General features: G+C 39.7%; 1 protein-coding gene across 1 annotated transcript in view; it reads left to right on the top strand.

Moving 5' to 3' along the window:
- LOC135696852 (acyl-CoA Delta-9 desaturase) overlaps positions 1 to 19132 on the top strand; it is a 49254-nt gene extending 30122 nt beyond the window's left edge. Inside the window, exons 2-7 of the mRNA XM_065216388.1 lie at positions 5692 to 6062; positions 6127 to 6257; positions 6323 to 6528; positions 18467 to 18652; positions 18717 to 18892; positions 18965 to 19132. Coding sequence (XP_065072460.1) covers positions 5762 to 6062; positions 6127 to 6257; positions 6323 to 6528; positions 18467 to 18652; positions 18717 to 18892; positions 18965 to 19128 — 1164 coding nt within the window. The 5' untranslated portion in view covers positions 5692 to 5761 and the 3' untranslated portion in view covers positions 19129 to 19132. The remainder of the gene's footprint in view (positions 1 to 5691; positions 6063 to 6126; positions 6258 to 6322; positions 6529 to 18466; positions 18653 to 18716; positions 18893 to 18964) is intronic.
- Positions 19133 to 19381: the final 249 nt, after the last annotated feature.

Raw genomic sequence — 19381 nt, 5'->3', positions numbered from 1 at the left:
TTACAATGAATGTTAGTTCCGTTTCCTATCATCCTCTGTTCATGAACATCGCAACGAATGTTAGAAATTGGCCATGCAGGCGATGTAATGGTTTTTTGTCTTTTTTTTATTTCGTGTTCCATCTACGCTTTCGACTATACCAGTAAGCTTGTAGAACGACGCACATTGTAGAACATTGTAGAACGACGCACACACTTGTCTCGAATCTCTCCAGCAGAAAAAGCATACGAAGTCGAGCATGCGAGAAAATGAGCGCTTCATGTTTGCTTTTGGGCTAACTATATTTAGAAGCATGGATAGAGCAGTGGAGAAAGCACAGGTCTGATAGACGCAACGTCCGTGGTTCGAGTCCAGTCGGTAACCTTTTTTCTATTTTTTTCGACATAAATAATTTCACTCACTAATACACTCCACATTTTTCGGTCTCCAATTTTCTTACATCGGACCGCAGCTAGGTTTATCGCATCCTCGGTTCATGCGGTCTCCACTAACATCCTCTGATGATGAATCACACATAATTGTAAGCGAATCTTACATCCCCCGGTTGGGTGAGTGTGTTCCCACCACCATCATCACTTAAAGAGGATTTGATTGATTGAGGAGTGGTATAAAACTCCTATTGAAACTGTCCAAACCCTGTTAGATTCAATTCCCAGACGCGTCCAAGCCATTATTAATGCGAGGGGTGGACCCACACCGTATTAAACATTCACTTTACAGCCACAAATCTTTCTTGATAGTATTGTTGAATTTTCATCAGTGTATCCGACACTTTTTATAGTGTCGAAACGTTACATCATCTTGTTCAGTGCATGCCAACTCAGTTGAATGCGTTGTATAAACTCAAACCACTTCCCCGGAGGTTTCACCAAAACAAACTTGGCGGAACCAGTGTGATTCCGGCTTCACCAAATTATTGCCATTGAACTGGGGTTTGAATATGTATGCCACTTTATGTGTAACAGGACCCCCGGGGCATCCTGCCTGGTAGTTCCAAGAGCAGCCAATGTGGGTAATGATCCAATTCAAATCTATCCAGTATTTTGCGATTGTTAATGGCCGTCGTGAGTGCCTGTGAGTACCCATGTTTTGACATTCAAGAAGGAGAAACTATTAATATTATTCAATTTTCATATTGTGTACGTTTCCTTGAATTTATCGATTATCGAGCGCAAATGTTCATGAAAAATCAATAAAAGCTGTCGTACGGCGTAATTTGGTGTAAAAATTATATTTTCCTCTACAACAGGTACACCCGGAGACATATTGGTTCTGAGAGCGGCCAATGTGGTCAGTGATCCAATTCAAGTCCTCACAAAACTGGTTGACAACAAATCAGGAAGAAAGAGTTGTCGTATGCCATAGTTCAGCGTAAACATGCAATTGTCCCCTACTTAAGGTTTCTCGGAGGGCATTTCGGTTGTTCCGAGGCGGCCAATGTGATTAATGATCCAATTCAACTTTATAGAAAGCCTACTGATGCAAAACCATGAAGAAAGAGCTGTCACACGGCATGTTTTTGTGTAAAAATGCAATTTTCCCCTACCACAGGTTCCCCTGAGAGTACTCCGGTGGTTCTGGAAGTGGTAGTCGATGATCCATTTAAAGTCTTTCTAAAGTCTTTCTACGGATGAAAACCCATGAAGGAAGAGGTGTCGCATGGCGTAATTTGGTCTAAAAATGAAATAGTCCCTTACTGCAGGTTCTCCGGGGGTACTTTGGTGGTTCGCGAAGTGGCCAATGTGGTAAATGATCCATTTAAAGTCTATAGAAATCCTAATGATGAAAAAGCATGAAGAAAGAGGTGTCACACAGCGACGGCATGTTTTTTGTTAAAATGAATTTGTCCCCTACTACAGGTTCCCCGGTTCCGGAAGTGACCAAAGTGGTCAATGATCCATTTAAAGTCTAAAGAAAGCCTATTGGTAAAAAACCGTGAAGAAAGAGGTGTCGAACGACATGTTTTGGTGTAAAAATGAATTTGTCGCCTAGTAAAGTTTCCTCCGGGGGCATCCCGAGCAAAGTAAGAGATCAAATTGAAATCAGAATTTGCTGTTATGATGTACAGTATGCAAAAAAAGTTTATCCACCCCCCTACCAATTAACATTTCTTTTTGTTTTGCTGGTGAAAATCAGTTTAATTTTATGAGTGTTTTACAGAGTTTTAGTGTGTATTCTGCAACTTTATCCAATGTAAACATTGTGTCTATCTGTCATTTAGTGCTCTTGAAGTTTTCGTGCTCAAAATTTCAGTTTTGTGTTCCAAATTGGAAGTTATTTGTTTCAAAATGCCTAAAAAAGATCAAATTTCGATCAGAATCCGAAATTTGATTATTGAACATCACAAAACTCGCAAAAGCTACCGTGATATTGCCGATATTGTCCAGATTCACAAAGATACGGTCGCTAGATTTGTGCAGATGTACAAAAAGCCTGGTTCTATCTCACCAGCTAAGCGATCGGGGCGTCCTTTAAAGACAACTGGCCGAATTGACAGAGATATCGTGAAGAAGGCGGAGCTGGACCGGGGACTATGAGCTCCAAAAATTACGAAACAGATTGAAAGCAAGTTTTCTATTTAGCTGACATCACAATCCGTACGAAATCGTCTTCATAAGAAAAGTCTTAAGGGCAGAAATAAGAAACAAATAACTTCCAATTTTGAACACAAAACTGAAATTTTGAGCACGAAAACTTTCAGAGCACTAAATGACAGATAGACACAATGTTTACATTCGATAAAGTTGCAGAATACACACTAAAACTCTGTAAAACACACTTAAATCATAGTATCCGTTTGGGGGTGGATAAACTTTTGTTGCGTAATTTTTTACCATTTTTCATAATTTATCACATGAAATCTCAAGAAAAGATATAAACGCCGTATTTTCAATGGCAATGTGATAAATAAATAAAAATTGATAAATCATGGTGGAACACTCATAAAATTAAACTGATTTTCACCAGAAAAAAAAAATGTTAATTGGTAGGGGGGGGTGGATAAACTTTTTTTGCATACTGTAACTTATTTTGAATACTCCATTTGATCTCATTTTGGTTGACTTAACGGTTAACACAGCAAAAATGAGATCAACATTTTACACTGTTGCATCAAACGGAAAACTAATTCTGCTTTCAAGGAAATCAATTTGATTACTGATTTTGCATTCATAATGTTTGACTGAATACGGGCCTGCCGTAAATGGTTCCCAAGCAAAGTCGGTTAACAAAATGAAAGCAAATCGATATTAAATTTTGCAGTTCCTATCATAATGAAAACTCATTTTGATTTCAATTGTCGTGACATAAGTCTGATATCATATTGTGCTTTCATTATTCAGTCAAAACTATTTAAATGAAAGCAACTTAACTTGAAGTTTTGCTATTAACGTCTTGTTTAAGATTTAATTTAAGCTCATCTGTCGTTGAACTAATGATTATTGCTTATTTGTTTTGTTTAACACATTTTAGGTCATTCATGACTTGCCTGGGGTGAAATTTGAGCTCAAAAATTTCAGCTTGAGAAGCATAGCTTGGCACAAACTATATGAAGTTTATATGGAAATTACTATGGTAAAACAAAACTTTCTGTTCATTGTCATTTAGCCTTTTTACATATTGTACTGTTCAAAAATTCTATTGCTATTCCTATGGGAATTTTTATCAGCTACAACTTTGTAGAAAATCGTTTTTCAGCCAAACGTCAAATTAAACAGTTATTCATTGTTTAAGAGAATGATAATCTTATGGCAAGATTAAGCAACTGTATTGTGGGCAACACTGTATTCTGCAGTGTGACATAGTAGCCATGATTTTGTCCTCTATTCTACGCGCCATAAACACCAATGTTGCCTGCTGAACAGATGATTGAGCATAATCATAAGACATTAGTGACTTGAATGATTAATAACTTTTGTTCCTTACATTTAATCGAAAATTGGTCTCGAACAAAGTTGTAGCTGAGTAAATTTTCAACAAGCTCAGATATCATTTTTTAAAGTGGAGTGAATTGGTGAATTTTGAGATCGATGTGAATCGAAATTATGGCTTCTCCATAGTAATTCCCATATAAACTTCAAATGGTTTGTGCCAAGTCAGTTTCTCACTAAATGAGTTCAAATTTTGGGTGACTAATCAGGGCCCAATTTGGAACCGTTTGAGCACTGTGGAGCGAAATTTGATCAGTTTTTCAGTAAAATGCTTCTTGAATATTACAAATAGAACAATATTCAACGAAGTTACAACAGTCCAAAGTTGGACAAAATTTTGCTAGTACCCTTTAATTCGCACAACCCCTGTATGTGTAAATATAAACTTACTTAAAATTAGCATATAACTCTAAGTGATTTTTTTTTTAAATATAGTTTTCCTTCACAGAGTTCTTTTCAGAATTTCTCTGAAATAAATTTGAGAATCTCTCCGGAATTCCTTTGACTTTATTATTAGAACTGCCCAGATTTTATATGCAGATCAATCCTTACAAACATAATGAAATCCATCCTAAGACTTACTATGATGTTTAAATGATTCTTCCATGAATTGAATAAAGCTTTATTTCATAAATCAATTAACAAGTCGCTTGAATTCTCCAAAGAGTTCCCATATCATTCACCACAGATAAGTCTTTGAATTCTGCATAGAATAATCTATATTCCTCTCGAAATTATCCTTGGAATTCCATTAAAAAACCTTCTATGTATTTCTTTAAAATTTTACCCTTTATTTTCCCCTCTTGGGGTTTTTTTTTCTTCAGAATTCCATTGGAACTCTCTTGAGAATTCACTTTAAATTATGTTTTGAATTACCATGGAGTTTGTCCTAGAATGGTTTTGGAGCTATTCAAAGAATTCAATACCCTCGGAATTTCTTTGCGACTTGTGACCTCGACTAGATAGAAGTTAGTGACCTATTGGATGATCGACAGCTCAGTTCAGAATTCACTCACCAGGTGACGATAGTTTGCAATCTGGCATCTTAATACTTGTTTTAACTATCGGCGCCGGTGGTGTAGTGGTACGCGTGATTACCTCTCACCCCAGCAGGTCAGCGCCGCGCCGCCGGGATTTTCTGAGGCATAACAAGCATGGGTCGATAGGTAGGGTCCAGGTGTGGGAGCTGCCTTCCTGGCGTCGGTAGCATTGGTGCTCAGCACGGAAAACAAGATCGACGGAAAACAAATCAAGGAAAAAATACTCCTTTTAACTTGACAGTACGACTTGATTGAAGTTTACTGATTGCTGTAACTATCCTGCATAAGGGCAAAATCGATACAATAAAAATCGCGTAAAAAACAGAATTGATTTTATATGAATTCTGCGAAGTCACCGTGATATGTGCCTTTAGTTTAACAATCTCCTTTCTTCACTCACGTGACCAATCCCACATGTCCCATCCCACCACAGATTCGTGTACCTCATACTATCATCAAACGCGGATCAATTTGTCACCAGTACAAAGGGCAGTGCCACCGCACTTTAAACCACCGACCAGGCCAACCACAACGCCGCAGTTGCTTCTCAAACAGACACACTCTCCACCACCCTGTTATAGATAAGATCAACCATTCTCGCGGTAACGTGATAGTAATTACAGCAAATGGGTTTGCACTTCAACCCCATACCGTCTAACCCTGATATTATGTGATTATCTGCCATGCACCAATTGGTTCTATCGATTATTTCATTCTTTCAGAGACGACAGAGCAACCTAGCGGCCAGCTAATTGTAACATCATCCTGTCCTGCTGATCCAGTCTCAGAACAATGGCACCCGACATTGCAGATCCCACTCTGGCTCCCGATAATCATCATAGCAGCAGCAGCTCCACCATATCCTCATCCTCGGTTCAACAGCGGATAGTTAGTACCAGCAGAGAAAACAAACTAGTCAGTAACGATGACAATAACAACCAAATCGATCCAAAACAAAACGTTCAAAGCGAAGAGTTTCGGCCCCAGATTCGGTGGCCAGACTTTTTCGCACAGCTGTTCCTGCACGTGGGCTTCTTGATAGGCCTGTGGCTAGTAATAACACTTCAAACCAAATTCTACACCGTTCTGTGGAGTAAGATTTTTCTGGCACTGTAATTTGAAAATTTTGAACTAATAAGGTTAAAAAAAACTTTCAGCACTGGTTCTGGTATGGACATCTGGTATTGGAATCACAGCAGGCGCGCATCGTCTGTGGTCTCACAAATCGTACAAAGCGAAATGGCCTCTACGGCTACTGCTTATGTTTCTGTTCACCATATGTGGCCAGGTACGTTTCGTACAATGTCTAATTTCAGTTCATGCGAATCCTAATCACTTTTATTTATATTTTAGCGGGATGCATACACCTGGGCCCACGACCATCGAGTGCATCACAAATACTCGGAAACGGATGCCGATCCGCACAACGCCAAGAGAGGGTTTTTCTTTGCCCACGTAGGATGGGTCTTTACGACTCCACACCCGGAGGTGGTCGCCAAGAGGAAGATCATCGACATGAGTGACCTGGAGGCGGATCCGATTGTTATGTGGCAGAAAAAGTGAGCAGGGATATTTCTACCTTTATATAGAGAGTATACAGCCTATAATCGCTTATTAGTTCCATATGGCTTTTCGTCAATTTTAAGATAACAATTTTATCCACTATCAATTGGCATCTGTTTTCATATTACGTGATAAAACAACGGACAACATCAAGTTAGTTTGTCCCATCAAGCAAAGTAATCGCATATCAGTCCCATCCTGAAATTATATCGTCCAGAAACTGTAACTTGACCTCTGATGCAGAGGTCAAGTTACAGCTGTGCTTTTTGTATCGCCATATTTTCGCAGATATAACAAAACATGCAAGCTTCATTGTAACTGATTTCAACTTGAAAAATGTATCATTTAATTTACAATGATTTTTCAAAAATTAACATGAGAATTGCACTTCGTAACTTCAACTGCCGTTTTCTCAATACCTGCTTTTTTCATATGGGACTGATATAATATTATAGGAACTATAAATGCACAGTACAGCTTTCCCCCGAAGAGCGCGAGTAATACAGCTTTCCACCGAAGAACGCGTTACCCACTGAGTTCTACCCACCGGGTTTTCAACCAAGTGCTCTGATTTTCTACGAATGACTACACTCAAAGATAAATTAAATCAAAAAAGCTTAAAAAGTATGCAGTTTCCCGCTTCATCTTATTGAGTTCGAGCCATGATTACTTCGCCAGTAGTCATGCATGATTAAATTCAAAATAATCTTTCCAGTATTAAATTTTAATACTGATATATAATCAAAAAAGATTAAAATTCAATCAAAAATTATTAAAATAAAATCAAAAATGATTCAAATTTATAAAAAAAAAAGATAATCTACAATCTAATCAACCATGATTAAACTGGGATTAATATCAGATGCTTATTTTTTTTAGAAAGAGAGGATTAATTTTTAATCATTCAATATGATAAAACTGAGTTTAAGGTCAAATTGATTTAATTTCAAGCAAAATGGGAATAGTTCAATTTATGAGTGTAGTTCTCCATTGGCACTACACGGTATCCGCAAAATACCCAATAATGACTACAAAGCAAGCATTTTCGAGGGAAACTGGGACTACCCATTAAATGAGTAAACATATTATGCATTTATGAGTATTTGTTACTCAAAAATGAATACTTACTACTTGTTTTTGAAGTTGTAATTACTCATATATGGGTAAAATTTTACTCATTTAATGGGTAGTCCCAGTTTCCTTCGAAAATGCTTACATAGCAAAAAATTCTGAATTATAATTGTGATGTAAACATTCATTTACGTAAACTTGTATTTCATTTCACGCAAACGAGCAACTTGTAAGCAATGTTGTTTACAAATATGGACATCTATATACAATATTTGCAACATTTCAGGAAATGTCTCAGAACTTTACACGATTTATAATGTAAACTTAGATGAGATGTGACGCTCCTTTTATGTGTACCATATTGAACAGAAATTTTCACTATTTTTTTTAAACTGGGTACTTTGTAGTCATTATTGGGTATTTTGCGGTTACCGTGTACTCACATGCAAAAAATCAGACCGACTGGTTGAAACCCCGCCGAGAAAAAGCGGTGGGTGCAACTCAGTGGGTAACGCGTTCTTCGGGGGATAGCTGTACGTACACGCTAACTTCTGCTTACTCACCAGGTGAGTCGATCGTACTCACTTTCGTCCGATGTATCGAGTTGTCAAAAATTGAGTAAACGAGAAATGTCAAACTGAGTAAAAGCCACTCAGTCAGCAAAATCCTGGACTTGGAAAAAATGCCAGTCATGTCGGAGGAAAGCTCATAGAAAATATTACTCAAAACCGGCTGGAATGCCTTCAGGTAAGTACGAATTGCTTAGGGAAACGGTGTTGAACCGTTTTTTGCTCCGGTAGAAGGAATCCGGAGCAGGCAATTTCCATTTCCTTGAATGAAAACCAAAATAAAAACCCTCCCTGCAACTGAAAATACCGGCGAGTGGATTTGACTCAGTCTACGTGAGAACGTAGTTTACTCAAAAGTGAGTGAACATAAGGCTACTCAATTTTGAGTAGCCATACTTGCCGCTGAGATGAGTACATTCGACTCAATTTTGAGTTGACCAGAATAAGCGTGTAGCGCGTAAATCGAATTCGCGTAAATGAAGTACACGTAGCATATGGGATTTGACCTAATAGGGACCAACATAGAATATCTCGCGATCCTGGTCATATAGAAGGTTACTGTCTTGGGCAAAGTTGTTCAATGGATCAAGACCTAAAGGTTGGTGGACAGAAGTTCGGAATTTTCTCACTACGCGACGCTAGTGTGCATGAATTTGTGATATCCTTGTTTGTGTGATATCTTGAAATCCTTGCCATCTAAGAAGTTGCTTTCTTCGGTGAAGTTGTTCAGTGGATGAAGACCAATATGGATAGAATATGGGTATTTTCGGAATCGGGATGACGTCTAAAACCCGTGAATCGATTTCCGACGCCTTTTTGGAATCCAAGATGGCGACTTCCAATTTCAGAAAAAGTGAGAAATACTACCAAATACCCTTCAATATGGATATTTTCGGAATCGGGATGACGTCTAGAGACCAAAAATTGATGTCCAGTGCCATTTTGAAATCCAAGATGGCGGCTGCCTTTTTTAATAAAAAGTGGGAAATACTCCTAAATACCCTTCAATATGGGTATTTTCGGAATCGGGATGACGTCTAGAGACGGATAATCGATTTCCAGCACCATCTTGACATCAAAGATGGTGGCTTCCAATTTCATAAAAAGTGGGAAATATTGCATTGCTAAATACCCTTCAATATGGATATTTTCGGAATCGGGATGACGTCTAGAGACCGAAAATCGATGTCCTGTGCCATTTTATGTTCCAAGATGGTGGCTTCCGGTTTCAGAACAAGTGGGGAAAACTGTTAAATACTCTACAATATGGATATTTTCGTAACAAAGACGACATGCAGATGTCAAAAATTGAAATGCCGAAATGGCGTTAGCCATTAATTTTCCGTCTATTGTAGGGTATTGGACAGTTTTTTTTAAACAGGGCTGCCATCTTAGATTTAACATCGTCGCAACATTACCACCATCTGTTGAGTACACTGTGGTGGGCACTACGCTGAACAGATGGCGGTAGTGTGTAAACGTCAAACGCAAGGGAATTGACTATGCGCGCCACAGGTGGTAGAACTACGAACTACGATACTTTTAAATTGTCCATTAAATGCTTGTTCGATGAACAACTTGCGAGTGTTATGTCTTTTTGTCTGTGCTTAAGCTGCCATTTTGGAATTCAATATGGCATTGGACAGTAATTGCTAGGCAACGGCGCCGGTGGTGTAGTGGTAAGCGTGATTACCTCTCACCCCAGCAGGCCTGGGTTCAATCCCAGTCGGCACCGCCGGGATGTTCTGAGGCATAACATCTCTGATCACGCCTTCCTTCGGATGGGAAGTAAAGCAGTTGGTCCCCGGTTCATGAGTTGATGGGTCGATAGGTAGGGTCCAGGTGTGGGAGCTGCCTTCCTGGCATGTCGGTAGCATTGGTGCTCAGCACGGAAAACAAGATCGACGGAAAAAACAAACCAAAGGAAAAAAAAAAGTAATTGCTAGGTAGTAGCTATCACCACCAATCCCAAAATACCCACATTCATGGGTATTTGACAGTATTTCCAACTTTTCCTGTATCCTGTAGCTGTCATTTTGGATTTCATGACACTCATTTTCAATTTCTAGATGTCATTCTCTAGACGTCATTACTTTTCCAAAAATACACATATTGAAGGGTATTTGACAGTATTTATATCTTTTTCTGAAACCGGAAGCCGCCATCTAGGATTTCAAAATTGCGTCGGACATTGATATTCGGCATCTACATGTCGTCTCAAAAAATCCATATTATTGCATATTTGACAGTTTTTATGAAGTTATTGGCCGCCATCTTGCATTACAAAATGGCGTCAGACATAAAATGTAGTGCTTGTTCCGAAAATATCCATATTGTAGGGTATTTGGCAGTTTTTTTCCGAATCTGAGAGCCGCCATCTTGGATTTCAAAAATGGACATCGATTTTCGGCATCTACACGCGCCCTGTACCGAAAATATCCAGATATAGTAGCATTTGACAGCATTTCAGAAAACAACGGCCGCCATCTTAGATTCCAAAATGGCGTCAGACATCAATTTTTGGGATGTTCACGTGCAACCAGTTCCGAAAATATCAATATTATAGGGTATTTGACAGTTTTTCTGAAGTCACTGGCCACCTCTTGGATTTCTAAATGGTAAGTTTTTCAGAATCTGAGAGCTACCATGTTGGATTACAAAATGGCGTCAGATATCGATTTTTGATCTCTAGACATCATCCCGATTCCGGAAATATCCATAGTGAAGGGTATTTGGCAGTATTTCCCACTTTTATGAAATCAGAAGCCGCCATATTTGATATCGAGATGGCGCTGGACATCGATTTTTGGTCTCTAGACGTCATCCCGATTCCGAAAATATCCATATTGAAGGGTATTTGGCAGTATTTCCACTTTTTTCTGAAACTGGAAGCCACCATCTTGGATTTCAAAATGGCGCTGGACATCGATTTTCGGTCTCTAGACGTCATCTCAATTCCAGAAATATCCGTATTGAAGGGTAGTTGGTAGTATTTCCCACTTTTTCTGAAATCGACAGCCGCCATCTTTGATTTCAAGCTGGTGCTGGACATCGATTTTTGGTCTCTAGACGTCATCCCGATTCCGAAAATATCCATATAGAAGGGTATTTAGCAGTATTTCCACTTTTTCTGATACCAGAAGCCACCATCTTGGATTTAACAATGGCGCTGGACATCGATTTCGGTCTCTAGACGTCATCCTGATTCCGGAAATATCCATATTGAAGGGTATTTGGCAGTATTGCCCACTTTTTCTGACATCGGCAAGATGACGATCTTTGATTTCAAGATGGCGCTGGACACCGATTCTCGGTCTCTAGACGTCATCCCGATTCCGAAAATATACACATAGAAGGGTATTTGGTAGTATTTCCCACTATTTCTGAAACGGGAAGCCGCCATCTTGGATTTCAAAATGGCGTCGGAAATCGATTTACGGGTTTTAGACGTCATCCCGATTCCGAAAAAACCCATATTCTATCCATATTGGTCTTGATCCACTGAACAACTTCGCCCAAGAAAGCAACTTCCTAGATGGCAAGGATTTCAAGATATCACACAAACAAGGATATCACAAATTCATGCACACTAGCGTCGTGAGAAAATTCCGAACTTCTGTACACCAACCTTTAGGCCTTGATCCATTGAACAACTTTTTCGAAGACAGTAACCTTCTATATGTCCAGCACCGCGAGATATTCCATGTTGGTCCCTATTAGGTCAAACCCATACGCTACGTTTACTCCATTTACGCGATTCCCTAGCGTAAACGGAATCATTCGAGACCAACGTATACTTAGGTACACTGCCCACAATCGCATATCAGTCCCATCTTTGCTTGATTTCCTATCCATATGGGACTGTTATGCGATTATGGGTAGTACATGTACAATAGGGTTGGTCACTAGACTGATGCAAAATTTGACTTTTTCGCTCCACAGTGCTTAAATGGTTTCAAATCGGGTCCTGATTAGCCTCCCAAAGTTACAACTCATTTGGCTAGAAACAGACTTCGCACAAACCATTTGAAGTTTACATGTAAATTACTATGGGAAATCTCAACTTTTTGTTCATTGCCTTCTAGTCTTTTTCCATATTGAGTTGTGAAACAGTTCGATAGCCATTCTTATAGAAAATTTTTTCAGCTACAACTTTGTTGAAGATCGTTTCTATGTAAAACGAGACAGGAAAAAGTTATTAATTATTTAAGAGATTGGTAAACTTATGACATGATCAAGCAGCTACTCTGTAGGCAACACTGTATTTTGCAGTGTGACATAGTAACCATGATTTTTGTGTCCTATTCAACGCCCCAGAAACACCAATGTTGCCTGCTGAGCAGTTGATTGAGCATGATCATAAGACATCAGCGCATTGAACCATTGATAACTTTCGATCCTTGCATTTAATCAAAAAGTGGTCTTCAGCAAAGTTGTAGCTGGAAAAATTTTCTACAAGTACAGTTGAAAGCTTTTGAAGCAGACCGATATGGTGAATTATTAGATAGACATGAACAAAAATCTTGGTTTTACCATAGTAATTCCCATACAAACTTCAAATAATTTGTGCCATCTCAGTTTCTCACCAAATGGGTTCAAATTTTAAGAGGTTAGTCAGGATCCGATTTGGAATCGTTTAAGTACTGTGGAGCGAAAATTTCAAATTTTGCATCACTCTATTGGTCACCTTTATATATTATTACTTCACCAAGCGAGAACAACACTTCAAGACCAACAATTGAAATAGCCTTAACTCCATTTTGCAAACAAACCTTGTAAGGCAATTTTCTCGCAAACTGAAGTCCGCAAAGGCAAACCAACATAATTAACAGGTACACGCAAACCAAAAATCTATATGGTTTTTTGTTTTTTTTTTTTTATTTCGTGTTCCATCTACGCTTTCGACTATACCAGTAAGCTTGTAGAACGACGTACATTGTAGAACATTGTAGAACGACGCACACACTTATCTCGAATCTCTCCTGCAGAAAAAGCATACGAAGTCGAGCATGCGAGAAAATGAGCGCTTCATGTTTGCTTTTAGGCTGACCATATTCAGAAGCATAGAGAGAGCAGTGGAGAAAGCACAGGTCTGATAATCGCAACGTCCGTGGTTCGAGTCCCAGTCGCCAACCTTTTTTCTATTTTTTTCGACATAATTAATTTCACTCACTAATACACTCCACATTTTCGGTCTCCAATTTTCTTGCATTGAACCGCAGCAAGGTAAATCGCATCCTCGGTTCATGCGGTCTCCACTTCCATCCTCTGATGATGAATCCCACATAATTGTAAGCGAATCTTACATCCACCGGTTGGGTGTAGGGAAAATTCTCCTCTACCCGATTGTGGTTTAGGTTTGCGAATGAAGGTTTCGGTTCGCGAGAAAATGGCCTTTCAAAGTTTGTTTACAAAATGGAGTTAAGGCCATATCAATTGTTGGTCTAGACTTTATTGATTCCATTTTTGGTCCCAAACAACTGTTCAAATTTTTAGGACGATTGGTTGTAACCCGGGTTTCCGGATTGCGTTTGAAATTAGTATGGAAATTAGTATGGGATAACCTAATTTTTGCATATTTATCCCTAGAGACCACAGCTTTGCTGGAACCATGAAAATAACCATGTAAAATTATAGTCTAGGAAGTGCCGAAAAAGTTTGTCGAAGAAAGTACGGTGCTAGAATGTCTCTGAAAAAAGTTATTAATGTTCAAATATGTATGGTTTGAATTAAAATGCCAAAAATCACTTTTTCTGCCAACACTGTGTACCGCTAGAAGTCAGATTCCAAACTAAAATAATTTCGGAGATTCTTATCTTAACGATTTGGTATGTTCAGATGAATTATTCAAAAGCAATTGCTCAATATCATAAGCGTTGTTAAAGAGGCGGTAGGTATCCGAAAGAGAAGCCTATTTCGTCCCTATTCGACGCAGGATCGCCAACACTGTTTTGAATCAGCACTGAATCAGGACAAACAAACGCGTGAAATCAAAAATTCACCTGTTCCAATACCTACTCCATTACCTCGTTGACCGACGATGTCGCGTTTCGCGTATCTCGTGATAGCCCTTCGACAAATCGACGCCAGTAATCGTGCTAGTTTTGAAAAGTTCTTGAACTTTTTCTCAAGGTCCGTGTATTGCTCGAAGAATGCAATCATGATTGAACGCGGCGGACTCCTCACAATTTGCTTCGGAGCATTCCTTATCCTACCTTTGAATGATGTTGTTGGAATACGCAAAGCAGTCGCGAGAGGATAATCCTTTCGAAAAGTTTAGAAAGAGCCGAGAAGATACTGATCGGGCGATTGCTCTTAGGGGAAGTGGGATCTTTGCCTGGCTTTAGGATTGGTGTGACTTTAGCTATGTTATGACATTGTGGAAAGTAGCCAAGTCCCGAGCACTTGTTGAAAATTGAGGTAAGATGAAGATGAGAGTTTTCACTCTGATGCTTGAGCTCGATGTTAAGGATGATATCGAAACCGGGTACCTTTATGTTTTTAGATACTTTGATTGCAGCTATCACTTCACTAACCGTCACTCTATGTTCCTCCTTGAAGATGTTGGAAGACACTTCAACACTGCGGACCGTTTCAGATGCGAGATCTCCAAGCGGACTTACAATCCTGCTACCCAAAAGGTGTGAATTGAGAGAATGGTTACATTGAGCATTTGCTTTTTCAGCAGCTGTTAAAATATGACTACTATCAACAAGGAGTTGGGAATAGGTTTGGGCTTGATTTTAAGCAGCTTGAAAAGTTTCCGGAAAGGCTTGATTTGAGTTAGTAATTTATACCGAAATTTTCTTGTCACTGAAGCTAGTCCTCTGATACTGCCTCTGTTAGATGTTTCTTAGGCACGCCGTATCCGCGGAATATTCAATTTTCATGTACCTTGGATTTTTCATCATCCAAAGTTAGTTTGGGTGCTTACATTACTAAATCGATTGATTCTGAAATATTCTCTGTGGTTTCTAGCAACACTGTCAATGAAAAACAAGTTTGGTGATGGCTTTGATGTTATCAGTTTGTGTGGCTTAAAATCATCAAGTGAAATAACTTAAAACTTAAGATTTTTTGATTTATTTAATTTGATACTTGTAGATTACTAGAGTCTATCAGAATTAAAGTAAACCTCATAATTGCTCTTATTGAACTGTCACACTAACTGTTGGACATATATATTACGGAAATTACCAATTTTCAGAAGATTAAAAACCGGTATTTAGATATTGCAGAATGCCACGGTATTACCGCTAAAACTGGTTTCGGTAAAACTGGTGAAACAACCCTATTTCCACAGTATATTATAAGAAATGAACACAGCCTCCTCCAGCTAAAGGGTGTCCACGATGAAATTGCCACACACAAAATTGATTCGCAAAATTCGAGTTTTCATCCGATTGCCATCAAATTTTCAGGGATTGAGAAATAACTATTAAACTTCATTTTACCATTTTACTCGTATTTTATTTACAGTCCATACGCAAATGCCCGCACCTTGGCCTTAACCCCGGCCATAAGATTCTGCACAACCTGTGAATCAACCGTTTTTTGCATGTAAACCCATACTTTCTTCAGTTCCTCGACTGTCTTCACTACCTTAGGTCGTTTAAGAAGGTGCTGCTTCATAATCGCCCAGTACTTCTCGATGGGGCGGAGCTCCGGAGTGTTGGGAGGGTTGAACATTTTCGGCACGAAATTGACCTTATTGTCCGCATACCACTTCAGCACGTCCTTGGAGTAGTGGCATGAGGCCAAATCCGGCCAGAAGATTGTTGGGACGTTGTGGGCCTTCAGGAGAGGAAGCAGCCGCTTCTGGAGGCACTCTTTTATGTACACCTGTCCGTTCATCGTGTCCTGGGTCACGAAAGGTGCACTCCGCTTCCCGCACGTGCAGATGGCTTGCCAAACCAGGAATTTCTTCGCAAATCTGGACATCTTCTGAGTGCGGACATGCTCCGGAACGCTGAACTTATCCTTGGCCGTGAAAAACAGGTTGCCGGGGATCTGTTTGAAGTCGGCCTTCACATATGTTTCGTCGTCCATGATGCAGCATTCAACTTTCGTCAGCATGTTGAGGTACAACTTCCTGGCACGGGTTTTGGCACACTTGTTCTGCTTCTCGTCGCGATTAGGGGCCTTTTGTACCTTGAACGTTCGAAGCCCAGCCTTAGTTTTGGCCTTCTGGACAAAACTTCGGCTTAGGTGCAGCTTCTTAGCCACATCCCTAACGGAGGCGTTCGGATTTCGGTTGAAGGCCTCAACTACGCGGTTGTGATTTTTGGTGTTGTACGGAATACTTTTTCCTTCACTTCTGGGCTTCCGATCGGTGGTCAACCGTTCCTCGAACCGCTTAATCACTCGCGACACCGTGGAATTCGCGATTCCCAACGTTTTAGCGATGGAACGATGCGAGAGATCCTTGTTCTCGTGATGAATGCGCAAGATTTTATCACGCACGGGCTGTTCTTTCAACTCCATTTCCGCGAGTTTTGATCACAGGACTTTAAAACTTGCAGGATGTAAATAATGCACTATGAACTAAATCCACTCAAATTTTCATTAAATTCTACCCAACGGTTAAAAAGTTAGAGCAATTTCATAGTGTGGCAATTTCATCTTGGACACCCTTTAGGTCTTGTTTTATAACTGCACTTTTACCGACTGGGTTAAGGGCGGCCCCTTAAACTTTACTAGGGCTTAGATTCAATTTTTGGCCAACTAAGCACAATCTGCCATTTGCATCTATTTTTTGAACAGATTTTTTTTTCACAAAATGGAAAATTTACACTACAAATGCCTTCTAAATTTAATTACCTTTCCGTACGTACCGTAAGGTTTTATAAAGAGTGACAAATTGCTGATATATTGTTAAAAATCTAACACTGCTTCTTGGCCCTAAACTCGACCTAAATACGGCCTAACACAGTGGATTCTAAATACGGCCTAACGCAGTGAACCGCCATTGAATTCACTCCGGGCTATCGAATAAATCAGGCATAACATTTGATAACAGCACAAAAGCATTTGTAAACAAACTTTCTAAGGCCCTTTAAACGCGAACCAAAGTACGCCCACGCAAACTAACAACATCATCGGATAGATGCAACTATCACCTTTCCGAGAGTGATATTGGTTTGCTTGGGCGTACTTTGGTTCGCGTGTAAAGGGCCTTAGAAAGTTTATTTACAAATGCTTTTGTGCCGTTATCAAATATTATGCCTGAAATATAAGAATTGATTCAGTCTGAGCGCTTATTTTGCTTTTGAGAATAATGGAGCAAACATAGTTCGGTAGATTTTGGAGTAAAGTATCGTACCAAACGGAAAATTGACATGTGAACGCCGAAATCATGGAATTATTTGATGTTTTCTGCTCGATAGACCCTAAATAGGTGATTAGGCCGAAGTAGTTCCTACCCTAATGCTCATTGAATCCAAACACATAAAGCAACCAACGATACCTACAGACAAAACGCTTACTACGACTACCACGACAAACTCTCTGCAACAAAGCTCGATCGGAGTGGTAGAAGGATAATGACGTTTTGCTTACCTGCTTTGTTGAAATATACAGGGTTGAGGACTGAGCTTGATCTGAATCGGGACAACATCTCATTAAAGCTGGGTTTAGACTAGGCAAGTCAAATGATCAACCCAGTTGAATTCAATTGGCTTGAAAAATTGAGCTTGGTTCAACTTTTTTCAATTCAAGCGAGTTGATCAAGTCAATTGAATGGCATGGTTTACACGTTCAATTCGCGTTCAAGTCAGTTGAATTCAACTGACGTGATCAATTCATTTGTTCTGTCTAAACCCAGCTTAGCACACGTGTATCATCTTCGGCTTCACTTCGTGAAACAGCTTGCTAACAATTTGGTCGTTTCCTTGGTCGTTTTTTTACGCGGTTTTTTTTTAAACGGGTTTTCGTGATTTACACGGTGCTTGACTCCAATGGCACAGGCCTGTAGACTTGAAGACATACTTCAAGTCTCCGCGTACATCGTACGGGTTAGGCAAAAGATGTGCATCTGACCTTAAAAACTGTCGCATTAATGGCCCTTCGCTCATTTTCAACTTCTATTCAATTTTCATACTGCCGTACTCTAACGAAACTATCCACCACCCTCTTCAAAAGATCATTCTCTAGCTAATAAATTATCACACTATAGCTTCATGTTAGCATTTCCAACCAATTCTGAAAATCGCTAACTTCGCGTATGAACACTTTGAACATTTGGAGATATTTTTGATTCCTTGCTAATGCTAAACATATTTGTTGCTCTTTCCAGATATTACATTCCTCTGTTCGCTCTCCTAGTCGTCGGCCTACCCGTCCTGATTCCGTACTACTACTGGTCCGAAAACCTATGGGTAGCATTCTGGGTGTGCTTCACAATGCGCTTCACAACCACCCTCAACATTGCCTTCTTTGTCAACAGCGTAGCGCACATGTTCGGCAATCGTCCGTATGATAAGTAAGCTCTTCATGCTTGGGTTTCGTTTAATATAAGTTATTAATTTTCAAAATGGCAATTACAGGAACATCAGTCCCGTGGAAAACCTGGCCGTCGCAATCGCTGCCATGGGAGAAGGATGGCACAACTACCATCACGTGTTCCCGTGGGATTACAAAACGGGTGAACTGGGCAGTTATGTGTTCAATGTAACGACCGGTATCATCGATGGCTTTGCCCGGCTTGGGTGGGCTTATGATCGTAAGTATAACAGATATGGCCTATCATCCTACTGTGAAGCCAGCAAATTTGCAATAATCGATGTACTTTTAGGTAAATCAGTTCCTCCGCAAATCATTGAACGAAGGGCAGCCAAGTACGGTGATGGAACGCGCTTCCTGACCGACGAGTACGCCCATAAAGATCCCGTATGGGGTTTTGGTGATAAAGACATTCCCAAAGACGATCTGGAGGACATTCTGAGGTTGCAAGATTAGATATTTAGTGAAGCTTAACAATTAACGAATCCGCATCGAACTACATATGATGAAATATTTTCGAAACAAAAATAAAATTAGAGTGTAGTTAACTCAAACTAGTCCCGATTGAATTAAAAAAGTTGCATTCAAATTCAAATGAAAGAAAATCCAAAGCGTTTGAAAGGACCAGATTGACAGAATCCACAAATGCAGACCCTTCGCAGACTACGAGGCTGGCGATGTGTGGCCATGGATCGAGTAGACTGGACAC

Source organism: Ochlerotatus camptorhynchus, unplaced genomic scaffold (assembly GCF_037179485.1).
Source record: "Ochlerotatus camptorhynchus isolate MF236.1 unplaced genomic scaffold, CSIRO-AGI_Acam_v1.1 ptg000062l, whole genome shotgun sequence".
Lineage (NCBI taxonomy): Eukaryota > Metazoa > Arthropoda > Insecta > Diptera > Culicidae > Ochlerotatus > Ochlerotatus camptorhynchus.
Note: the sequence above shows the minus strand (reverse complement) of the source record. Positions and strands in the feature narration are given on the sequence as shown.